The 12,713-nt window shown below is 41.8% G+C and overlaps 1 protein-coding gene across 2 annotated transcripts in view; it reads left to right on the top strand.

The window, feature by feature from the left end:
- SLC5A1 (solute carrier family 5 member 1) overlaps positions 1-12,226 on the top strand; it is a 61,559-nt gene extending 49,333 nt beyond the window's left edge. Inside the window, exons 9-16 of one of the 2 annotated variants that reach the window (XM_018557414.1) lie at positions 2,165-2,388; positions 2,474-2,609; positions 2,696-2,803; positions 4,915-5,065; positions 5,967-6,135; positions 7,839-8,054; positions 11,091-11,193; positions 11,596-12,226. In XM_018557414.1, coding sequence (XP_018412916.1) covers positions 2,165-2,388; positions 2,474-2,609; positions 2,696-2,803; positions 4,915-5,065; positions 5,967-6,135; positions 7,839-8,054; positions 11,091-11,193; positions 11,596-11,807 — 1,319 coding nt within the window. In that variant the 3' untranslated portion in view covers positions 11,808-12,226. Of the gene's footprint in view, positions 1-2,164; positions 2,389-2,473; positions 2,610-2,695; positions 2,804-4,914; positions 5,066-5,966; positions 6,136-7,838; positions 8,055-11,090; positions 11,197-11,595 lie in introns of both variants that reach the window. The other variant, XM_018557413.1, reaches the window with a different exon arrangement.
- The last annotated feature ends 487 nt before the right edge of the window (positions 12,227-12,713 follow it).

Raw genomic sequence — 12,713 nt, 5'->3', positions numbered from 1 at the left:
CGTATGACAATGAAACTGTCACACGTCGGCTCAATAGATCGCTCGCTCACTTCTCGATCATGTCCCTGCAGAGAGCCGTGACTGTCAGTCATGGCTCCCTGCAAGGATTCCCCCCTCCGATCCTCCAGCGCTGACTGGAGGAACGGACTGGGGAGGGGGCAGTGTACCTGCCTCTAGATAGTCAGAGCCAGCTGTCATTCACGCAGCTGGGTGGATCACGACAGTAATGTCGCGATCTGTCCCGACTGCGGCGGTCTCAGTATACCGCGAGCTGTAGTTTGCGATATACTGAGCTTTGGGTCACAGGAGGACGCTAGTCTATGTCCTCCCGTGACCCTTGGGAGAACTATGGGGAAAAACACTTACCCCATAGTTCTCCTTTACATTGATCTCAGATGCATCTCAAACATAACGCAAATGTGAACGAAATGCAGCTGAAAGCAAGCTGCATATGCTCATTGACGCAAGTCCAAATCCCATCAACACAGGCCCCTTCCTCACTTCCTGCTCTATCTGACATCCATCACCTAGCACAAGGCAAGAGAAAATCTCCCTAAATTAAATATCCAGATAAAGGTCCTTCAAACTTCCCAAATTTGTCGGAAACCATGTTTCTATTGCTGCCTATGTCCTCAATTTGGGAATTTATCCCCACATCCTATTATGCCTGACACTTGTAAATAGACCAGAAGTCACTTAACATCTATTTAAAACTACGTGTTTATCTTAAGACTTTCCTGTCCATAAGTTGACAGCGCTACTGTGCGATATTACAGCAGAACCAACAGTGTTGTAATCCTTTTAAAGTACTGTAAGTGTAAGAATTAGGGATCTATTATCAGAATCATCAGGTAATAAAACTATGTTATGGGGGGCTTAAAAAAAACAAGGCCTACTGTGTTGGGCCCCTTTCACTTGGGCGCTTGTCAGCGCTGATTAGCAGGGGATCCATGCACAGATATAATTGGAGCAGTGTGGATGTTACTTTTGTTCTTTCAGTATTTTCCTAAAACTGAAGTAAACAGGCCCATGGTAAGTCCATGGTCAGCCAGATGTTTGTCAATTTACATTGACATGTAAGTCTTTTCCATGGTTTTTTTTTCGGACCCAAGGGGACTTAAAGATGTATGTCCATTTACATCTGCCTACCAGCTTCTGATCAGGTCCGCCTGAAAAACTGACAGGTGGATCTGATCGGAACAGCCACGCGAAAGGGGCCTTGTTGCTAGTGACAAGTTGAATCAGATATCTTATTTTTTACTTTGCTTATTATTACACTTTAAAGTTAGGGATAGAATTTTTTTTCATGTAAAATGAGGAGTTAAATGTTATAGTTCAGGCTAAAGAAACCCTGTTGCCAAATTGAAAATTGCTGTTAAAAGCACAGGAAAAGCAAGGCTTTTAAATGGAGTGATTTTCCTGAACTTGGTTGCAAATTTGACTACTTCAGGAAGAGTCAATTCTCTAGCCCAGCGCCCTCATTTCTTACACGTTAAAGTCCTGTCCTCCTAATGGAATGTCCAAATACATTCTGTGCTGGCCCAGCTTCTTTGCCCCTCCCCTAACCTCTCTACGTAAGCTACCGGGGTAGAAGTGAAGGAGAATACTATAAAGTGCCACCTCGAGGGACAGCTCTGAATCTGCTGGGGCTGCTGACATAACATTCAAGATAATGCCCAGCAGCAATCTCGGGGATGACTACACAAAGGAGGTTTTTACAAGCAGATGACATACATAAAATATGTTATATTCACATACACTGCCTGTTAAAACAAAAGTCACAGCCTGGATTTAGCTAAGCAAGCAGGTAAGAGCCTTCCATTGGATAATATGTCTAGGTTCAGCAATGTTATGTGTCCAAAAAATGAGGTCAGCTGCCAACCTGAATATACTGAATGAGCAGGTTTTTCCATCAGTAGATTTTATCTTTCCTGATGACACAGGCATATTCCAAGATGACAATGCCAGGATTCATCGGGCTCAAATTGTGAAAGGGTGGTTCAGGGAGCATGAGACATAATTTTCACGTGTGGATTGGCCACCACTTGGTCCAGACCTTAACCCCATTGAAAACTACTGTACCTGTTTTCTTTCTAACCTCTGTACAAAGCTTATAGTCACCCCTGATATTATGTTATTACTATACACAAGTTTGTTTCTTCAGCATTCAATAAGGTTGGAGGATATGAAAATTTTATGATCGCATACATGAAGGCCATTCCCACTGAGGTTACAGATATAAATGGCACACAAGTTGATTCAAAATGCTACACCCCTCGTGAAGATGCCTTCCATCTTTTCCGGGATCCAATCAAAGGAGATATGCCATGGCCTGGTCTTATCTTTGGTCTGACCATCCTAGCCTTGTGGTACTGGTGTACAGATCAGGTAATAAGTGGTGAACACAAATATTGTTCTTATACTAATAATAGAAGTAATACATAATCCACAAAAATGTGTTTTCTTCTATCAGGTAATAGTTCAGCGATGTCTCTCTGCCAAGAACATGTCACATGTCAAGGCCGGCTGTGTGCTGTGTGGATATCTTAAACTTTTACCCATGTTCCTGATGGTGTTCCCAGGAATGATAAGCCGCATTCTCTACACAAGTAAAGCAATTACTTAGGACTTTGATTAATAATCATTTTTTACCGACAGACATAGCTGCTTACATGTCCACTGTTTCTGTCCATAGATGAAATAGCTTGTGTGCTGCCAGAGAAGTGTAAAGAATACTGTGGTACTGAAGTTGGATGTACAAATATCGCTTACCCAAAGTTGGTGATTGATTTGATGCCAGACGGTAAGACATTGGTGATAATTACATTTGCCATGCAAGATAAGAGTAGAACTGTGGTCAGGCTATGAACATTCAAATACATAATTTTAAAAGGCAGTGCATGATCTTTATAACAAGCCCTCACTGACCTAGCTGCAGACATTGGGGTATAATTCATCCTTACATTTTTACAACAACACTTTCATGTTTAACAGCTCAGTTCATTTTGCTTGCCAACAGTGATTTGGCAGCCTTGCAACCTTCTAATTTGTAATATTGATGCAGAGCAGGAATGCTGGGAGGGAGAGAGCAGAGTTCATAGACCCCACGTGGATGACTTCTCTGTTTCTATTGTCAAATTCAAAAATTCGTTGATCCACAGTGCCTGCAGCTCCAGTGGTCCGCGAGGGCTTGTTTTCAAACTCATGCACTGCTTGTTAAGAATGAGTAAAATATTTGCACCTCCATAGCCTGGCCACAGTTCTACTTTAAGTGTGTCAGCCACAGAAGAACCAAAGCAAACTTAACAGATGTAAAAAGAATATAATGCATGTACATTACATGAACTAGATTCAACTTCTCCACTGTTACAGTGCTCCCTAACTGGTTAAAATAATTTTTACACCAATTTCCTTTGCTCTGTTATTGAGGGATGAATTACGGCTTTGACATAAAATGCTGTCCTCTATGGCTTAGATGCTTAGATGGTGGGATGGGCTGACTGTTGTATGCGTGGCAGCAGCGCCTCATGAACAAGCACTTGGTTTTGAGAACTCGGCTTGCCTATCCACACATGCACAGTCCATCTCTCATGCACAATGCTCAGCTCCTGCGAGAGAGTGTGCATTGCACATGTGTGGTTAGGCAAGATGAGTACTCGTAGGCACATGCTTGTGAGGGGCTGGGGCCATTCATACAATTTTCATTCCATCCTGCCTGGGCAGTATGGAGAGCGGGAGGCAAGCGTTAAAGCAGCTTTAAAGGAGAACTATGAGGTGAGTGCTTTTCACTCACCTTATAGTTCTAGCCGACCTGTGACAATGAGACTGTCACAGGTCGGCTCAGTAGATCAGGAAGTGAGCGAACACATGCCGGTGTTTGCTCACTTCTCGATCCTGCCACAGCTCTCTGCCGTGACAGGGGAGTGGCTGCATTCCCCCCTCCCCGCTTCGATCCTCCAGCGCTGACTGGCGGAACGGACGGGGGAGGGGGCGGGTACAGCAGGCTCTGCCTCTAGATAGGCAGAGCCAGCTGTCACTCACGCAGTTGGGCGGATCCAGACATAATTGTCGGGATCCGCTTCAGCGTCTCAGTATACCACGAGTTGTAGCTCGCGGTATACTGCGGCGTCTCAGTATACTGAGCTTAGGGTGATGGGAGGACGCTAGTTTGTGTCCTCCCGTTACCCTAAGGAGAACTATTGGGAAAAGCCCTAACCCCATAGTTCTTTAAAAATGGAGGACATCTTTTTATGTTAGATCACATCTGTAATGCATATGGCTTTTTTGAAAATGTCATTAAAGGTGAAATAACTCTTTAAAAGGAAGGCTTTTCTTTTAATCAGATGTCTGTATGAAGAGCAGATCACTCGCACAAATGCACTGCATTTTGAGTTTGCAATATATGAGAAACATTGTCAAAACAGCTAATCTATGTGATGACTGCTGCTATCTGTACTCATTCTTGTATCTGCTATAGTCAATGCAAGTTAATTCTGCTTCTTTTATTTAAGTACATCCAGTAGATGCACATTTACAATAAGTGAAAATATATGTGATTGAAGTAGTGGTAGTGTAAGGTCACCATATAGTAACCTTGCCCAAGTGTACTGCATCCTCATATGAGCTCTGTAGTGTTTAATATGGGAGACATGTCACCAGCAGTCTCTGAATTCCTTGATTATAAGGGTCAGATATCACAAATCCTAATCACCACTGTACTGATGGCTGATATATGGATGGTTACCATACAGTAAATTGAGCAAAACCTCAGGGGAAATTGGAATTCCAAAAAGTTTTAGTTTTAGGATCAAGAGGAAAAAAAGAACATATACCTGACATGTATCTATCTTTAAATTATTTTCTCCAGATTTGGTTTCAGCATTGGTATTCACTGAATATGAATTGTTTCACCAGGTCTTCGAGGTTTAATGTTGTCTGTAATGTTGGCATCTCTCATGAGCTCCCTAACATCCATCTTTAATAGTGCCAGCACCTTGTTCACTATGGACATTTATACTAAGATCCGCAAGAAGGCATCAGAGAAGGAGCTGATGATAGCAGGAAGGTGAGTGACTCTTGTAACTTTTCTGGGAATTGATTTAGTTTGCCAAATACGTTGTGACTGTAAGCTGGTCATACTCTAAAAGACTAGGCCACCACTGCTACCTCGTATGGATCTGTTAAACTTTACAGCCCTAAACTCACTTACTGGACAATTTTATGTTATTACTTACTTTAAAAATAGCAAATTTTTTCACTTTATATCATTGTAGGCGATCATTCAAGGCTGACAGGCATTTACCAGCAAGGAATGTTTATACTGTAATTGATCGTTGAAAATGGTTATATCTTTCCGAATTATACCGACTTTCCGGCAGATGTAAACATATGAATTAATGTTGGACAAATTATCTGTAACACTGGCATAAGAGACAAGATATTATTATTATTATGTTCTTATTTTTGCCTCAGATGGTCTGATAATTGCAAGCAATTCTCCATGTTTTGAGCATTGTTTTACAATTATCATGTCTTTTCTGAACTCCTAGAGAGGAATAATGAGTGCCTCCAGCAGCTGGAGGTGTTCATTGCACAGTTAGATCTTCTGACTCGCTGGAAAATATATCTGTGAGCAGGCCTGATTCTTTCATCTACTGCTTTGCAGAGGTGGATCAAAGTAATATGCAGCATGTCCTGCTGTAAGCATAAATCAAGGATTGAGCTGGCCCTAATACTTATGGGACTCATTTGATCACAGCCCGATAGCTTCCCATCCATCAATCTCATTTACAAATCTGACATTTATGGCCACTCTTGGTGCACTGACCATGCATATCTAATCACATGTTTTGGTAATGTGCGATTATTTCCAGCTGACAGATGCATTGTAATCTTTCTGTGTTGGATGTCTGTATGTGTCTACATTGGTGTGCAGGTGTTTGTTTCATTGTGAAATTTCTTTGTAGACTTTTCATGCTGGTCCTGATCGGAGTGAGCATTGCCTGGATCCCCATTCTGCAGTCAGCACAGAGCGGACAGTTGTTTGATTACATACAGTCCGTGACCAGCTACTTGGGACCTCCTATTGCATCTGTCTTCTTTCTGGCTATCTTTGTCAAGAGAGTTAATGAACAGGTTAGTTAGCAGGTGGAAAGAATTATTAATGGTGAAAATACAGGAATAATATCAGTTATTTTGTGGCTTGTTTAAAGCAGATTTAAACCCAATCACTAAAGTCTCATATAATCTTTAAAATGTTATTGCCATTTCACAAGTAATTTTCAACCTTTCTAAATCTGCAGCTTTCATTAAAACAATACCTGGTGATCTTGCCGTGAAGGTCTTTTTCAGGCACTTCCTGTTATGATGTGATAATGTTCTTTTAATGGAGACGTGGGGGCTGATTTACTAAAGACAAATAGGCTGTTCACTTTGCAAGGGAAGCTTTCCATACCTTGGTGAATGTAGTGCAAATTCAGTTTACAAAGAATACCTAATCATGTGCAAGGAAAATAAAAACAGTATTTTTGCTTTACATGATTGGATGATGGAAGTCAGCAGAACTTCACCTTATTCACTAAGCTAAGGGAACATTTCCATGCAATATGAAAATTCCTTTTGCAAAGTGAACAGCCTATGTGTCTTTATTTTATTAACCCCAGCAAATGGCTGTATTAACACTTACACATAATAGGCCGTAGTCAGAACAATGATGTTCAGCTATTGCTGGAGCACACGCATGTAGACAGGAAGTGACTGAATGAGGCTGGAAAAAAGCTGCAGCACCAAGAAGCAAAAGAAGAAGGAAAAAGTTGAAAATTGTATTTTATAAAAGAAAAAAATTGCAGTTATGTATGATACCCAGGGTTTTAGCAATCTTATCATCATTGAGTTAGGGTTTGCTATAGGTCCTCAGATACGGTTTATGTTCCAGCTAGAAGAACAGTGAGCAGCACAGTAGTGGCATAACTAAATCTCACTCCAGATATAAAGCTATAAGGCTCATGGCACAGAAGTGTCTAGGTGCAGGAAGTGAACTGCTATTTCTCGGGGGTAATTCAAGACAAAAGGTAAATCTTTATGGGCACAATTAACACTTCAATGCATTCTTTAGAGATAGTAAATCTTCACTTTTTAAGTTCAGGACCATTTCAACATATTTGCCTCTTTTGCCTATTTATTTATTACAGGTATTTATATAGCGCAGACAATTTACGCAGTGCTTCACATAGGGCACATTCCCAATCTAAGGTCCCTATCCCAGGGCCAATTTAGACAGAAGCCAATTAACCTACCAGCATGTCTTTGGAGTGTTGGAGGAAACCAGAGTATCCAGAGGAAACTCATGCAAGCACAGGGAGAACATTCAAACATCTTGTAGATATTGACCTGGCCGGGAATCAAACCAGGGACCCCCAGTGCTACAAGGCAGAAGCACTAACCAATATGCCACTGTGCTTCCTATCTTCCATAAACCTACCTGAACACATGAGACTTTAGCTACCCATAAAGAGCCAAATACTTAAAATACAGGCAGGCATGTGCTGTGAGCTGAAACAACATGCTTACCCCTGCACTGAAAGAAAGAAAGAGCGGAGGGTCAACTGAAAATTGGCAACTTGTATATTTATATTTCATCAAATCTGGTAACCCAATAATGTGCTCTCCATAAAGCCTTATTGTCAGAACTGATGAAATTGCGGAGATCTCATCATACATTGTGTCTTTTGATACCATCACAGTTAGAAGAGTGTATATAAAAAAACCAACAGTGTTATTTTTTTGCAGCTGTTTTGGGGTTTTTAAATCTTTAATCAATTTTTCATTTTTTTAACCAGGGAGCGTTCTGGGGATTAATTATTGGATTGTTAATTGGTCTGTCGCGGATGATCGCTGAATTTGCTTTTGGCACTGGAACATGTCTGAAACCAAGCAAATGTCCAGACATTATCTGTAAAGTGCATTATCTGTATTTTGCTATTATTCTCTTTACTGCAACCAGCATCATCGTTCTGGGTGTATCACTAATGACCAAGCCAATCCCAGACAAACATGTGAGTATAAGAACAGAAGTGTAACGTTTATTCTTTGTGCATATTTAACTTTATGACACATAAGCAGATGTCCATAAGATTGTGAATGACTTTCTGGTCTTTGCTTTTGCCATAACTTCTTGGAGTCAGGGTAGTGTTTGGTCTTTTGGCACCGCTTTTCCTTCTTCTTACAGCTCAGCACATTATGGTCTAGGTACAGATTGCGCCTATTCCTAATAGCCAGACCCTACACATACGTGAGAAACTGTCATGGAAGAAAGTTTAAGGTGTTACATTGGAAACAGTGACATTTGTGAGAAATCACTTTTGAATACCATAATAAAGTCAGGTTCCTGTTCCCTTAAATAAACATTTGTTAGGAATTTAGATGAAAAGCATATATAAAGAGAAGACTTACTATTACTGTATGAACAATGGGACACACTTTGGGTTACATGTCTCTACAGGCAGCATACGGGGGGATTGATCCACTCAATACTTCCTCCCTAGAGTGAGCACTGCTGTTACATCACTTCCAGCACTGCCATCAACTGTCACCGCTAGGATGTACGCTTCTACACTGCAGCACACTACCCCTATTTAACAAGGATGGAGGGATCTATTAGAAATCTATCATATTAAATCTAACAGCCAGCTTAGAGTGACACTAAACTCAGGAGATAATATCTCATAAATGCATTCAAGTACCTCAACTATTAACAATACTGGAACTTATTTGTGTATCACTCGGCTGTAAATCCTCAAATCATCTCTGAATTCATGCCGACACTGCCCTTCCTTCTGGAGGGTGGCTACTTTTGTTCCATGGTGCCTGTGTGTGTTGTAAAGTAGTCACCACTCCAAGCTAACTCCTGTGATGGACTACAATTTCAATACAAAACTAGTAAACTAAATGTGATATTATAATCCATCACAGGAGCGAGCTTGGTGCGGTGACTACTTTATAACACACACCAGCACCAGGGGAATAGTAGTAGCCACCCTCCAGAAGGAAGGACAGTGTCGGCACCAATTCAGAGATGATTTGAGGATCTACAGCCGAGTGATACACAAATAAGATACATTTTTGTTAATGGTTAAGGTACTTAAATGCATTTATAACATATTATCTCGTAAGTTTATTGTCACTTTAAGCTGGTAATAGACTGTTAATGGTCAAGGTACTTGAATGCAATTTTAAGATTTAATTCCTGAGTTTAGCATCACTGTAAGTGTGGGAAAATCTCTCTAACGGAGCACCAGATAGCTGTAAAAACCAGATAGAGATTCTAATCTTTCCTTACTCTATCTAAAACTAAAAAAATGTTTTGGCTTGACATACACTCACTGGCTGCTTTATTAGGTACACCTCTTCCACTGCTCGTTAACACAAATATCCAATCAGCCAATCACATGGCAGTAACGCAAAACATTTAGGTATGTAGACATCGTCAAGATGGTCTGCTGAAGTTCAAACCGAGCATCAGAATGGGGAAGAAAGGTGATTTAAGTGACTTTGAACATGGCATGGTTGTTGGTGCCAGAAGATCTGGTCTGATCTACTGGGATTTTCATCCACAACCATCTCTCAGATTTACAGAGAATGGTCTCAAAAAGAGAAAATATCCAGTGAGCGGCAGCTCTCTGGGCAAGAATACCTTCCTGATGTCAGAGGTCAGAGGAGAATGGCCAGACTGTTTCAGGCTGCTAGAAAGGCAACAGTAACTCAAATAACTGCTTGTTACATTCGAGGTAATCAGAATACCATCTCTGAACACACAACACATTGAAACTTGCAGCAGATCAGGACCACACCAGGTGCCACTTCTGCTAAGAACAGGGAACTGAGGCTACAGTTTGCAAGGGCTCACTAAAATTGTACAAAAGAAGATTGGAAAAACTTTGCCTGGTCTGATGAGTATCAATTTCTGTTGCGACATTCTGATGGTCGGGTCAGAATTTGATGTAAATGGATGTGCAGCCGACAAATCTGCCACAACTGTGTGATGCTATCATGTAAGTATGGACCAAGCTCTCTAAGGAATGTTTTCATCACCTTGTTGAATCAATGCCATGAAGGATTAAAGGAGAACTATGGTGTTAAGGCTTTTCCCCATAGTTCTCCTCAGGGTAACGGGAGGACACAAACTAGCATCCTCCAGTCACCCTAGGCTCAATATAGCGCGAGCTACTGAGATGCCGCAGTATACCGCGAGCAGCTGCTCGCGGTATACTGAGACGCCGCAGCTGAAGCGGATCCCGACAATTGTGCCGGGATCCGCCCGGCTGCGTGAGTGACAGCTGGCTCTGCCTATGTAAAGGCAGAGCCAGCTGTACCCGCCCCCTCCCCCGTCCGTTCCACCAGTCAGCGCTGCATGATCGGAGCGGGGAGGGGGGAATCAAGCCCCTCCCCTGTCACGGCAGAGAGCCGTGACGTGATCGAGAGGTGAGCGAACGCCGGTATGTGTTCGCTCACCTCCTGATCTACTGAGCCGAGTATACCGAGACGCGCCGCAGCTGAAGCGGATCCCAACAATTGTGCCGGGATCCGCCCAGCTGCGTGACTGACAGCTGGCTCTGCCTATCTAGAGGCAGAGCCAGCTGTACCCGCCCCCTCCACCGTCCGTTCCGCCAGTCAGCGCTGGCGGATCGGAGCGGGGAGGAGGAATCCAGCCCCTCCGCTGTCACGGCAGAGAGCCGTGACAGGATCGAGAGGTGAGCAAACGCCGGTATGTGTTCGCTCACCTCCCGATCTACTGAGCCGACCTGTGACAGACTCATTGAGTGAAAAGCACTCACCTCATAGTTCTCCTTTAAGGCAGTTCTGAAGACCAAAGGGGTCCAACCCAGTACTAGCAAGGTGTACCTAATAAAGTGGTCAGTATTTTAATGACTGGTTTTACCTATCACAGAGAAATGAAAAAAAAATCACTGAATGATCAAAAGAATATGCAAATATTTGTATCTAATTTCAACATGTATTGCGACACTGAAATAAGAGTGAAATAAGAGGCACTGGGCATAATGTGACAAAAATATAATTTTTTTTCTTTTCAGCTTTACCGCTTGTGTTGGTCCCTGAGGAACAGCAAAGAGGAAAGAATAGACCTTGATGCTCAAGACTGGGTTGCTGAAGAAGAAGAATACGAGGACTCTGATGGCGGTTAGTCTGATTAGCAGCACAGTATTGTTGAAATACATGTAACAGCCAAAAAGACCCCCACATCTATAAATAATGTAATACTTGAAATAACTACACATTACAAGAGCCATAGCTTCGTATCACAGGGACTTTAGTACTTAGGATAGGTCCAACCAGCGTCATCACATCTTCAGAGTCAGGTACAAAAGGAATCAACAATTCACATATGATTACATCTGCAGTGGGTCCCCCCTTCACCGAACCGCAGAAGGCTATTTGCTTGGTTCCTGTTGCAGGACCACAGTAGCACTCACAGTTAATGTTAGTCCTTCAGCTAACAAGGGAGAGAAGGCAGACAGTTTAGGTGTAGCATTGTTCTCCATAATTCACTCAACCCTTTTGTTTTTACATTTGATGCAGAGGAAAAACAAGTGAGTTGCTGGAAAAAGGCTTACAATTGGTTCTGTGGGTTCGAAGATAAGGCGGCTCCAAAACTTAGTGAGGAAGAGAAGAAGGCCATGGAAGCAAAGATGACAGATACATCAGAAGCTCCTCTGTGGAGAAATGTGTCCAATATCAATGGCATTATCCTACTAACTGTGGCTGTGTTCTGCCATGCCTACTTTGCCTAGATGTGATATATATATATATATATAATATGTTGAATCCTAATAGACACTGTTTGGTCCAGTCATCAACGGAAGGATTAATGCAGAGAGAGTTTTCACTTTTTCTGCTTATGAGAAACATTTGGATGATGAAAAACGAAGGAAATATGGACGTGAATTAAATTTACCAGGAAATCTACCCTGTGGGTAACTCCTCCTGTCCATGAAGCCTCAACAGCAGTGCACATTACACAGGCATGTCCTGCTGCAGGGTGAAGTGGTAGCACATTTGTCGTGAACTGCATTCACACATTCCTGACCAATCTATTGGGACATATGTAAAATGAATGGTCATCATTGACTAGAATCTCGTGTATTAATGAGGGTGGATGAATACATATTATGAATTGAATTGTCCAGCATTTGAAATTAATAGATAAAATCCTTTTCCATATTTGTAAAACATTGTATTTAAATAAAGAAATGCAAAGGAATTTTGGAAGCTCATTGTGATTTGTACAAACAGAGTTTATTGACCGTAGCAAAGTCTATACCATTCGGGAAGTATGAGTAGCAGACTATGGCAGCAGTGGCAAAAGGCATGGCAATTATTAAACCCATTTCCAACAGTACACTCATCTTTGTAATGTATTCTTAATTTGGTGCCTCCACCTCATTCTCTGTGTGCTTGTCTTTTCTGCTTTGTGTCTCTGTTCTGCAGAGAAGCATCAAGGTGTGAACGTGTAAATACAGGCAGTCCCCGGGTTACCAACAAGATAGGGACTGTAGGTTTGTGAGTTGGAACAGGTAATTTTTTTAAGTGTAACTCCAGCCAAAAAACGTTTTTTTTTGTTTGGAATTGCATAGGGAAAGGTTAACTCCCTGTAATGTTTGTTTTGCTGTGTGTGCTCCTGTTCAGAAGATTTCACC

The sequence above is a fragment of the Nanorana parkeri genome, unplaced genomic scaffold, assembly GCF_000935625.1.
Source record: "Nanorana parkeri isolate BGI_ZX_2015 unplaced genomic scaffold, ASM93562v1 scaffold282, whole genome shotgun sequence".
Taxonomy (NCBI): Eukaryota; Metazoa; Chordata; class Amphibia; order Anura; family Dicroglossidae; genus Nanorana; species Nanorana parkeri.
This window is presented reverse-complemented; position numbering and strand designations above follow the sequence as displayed.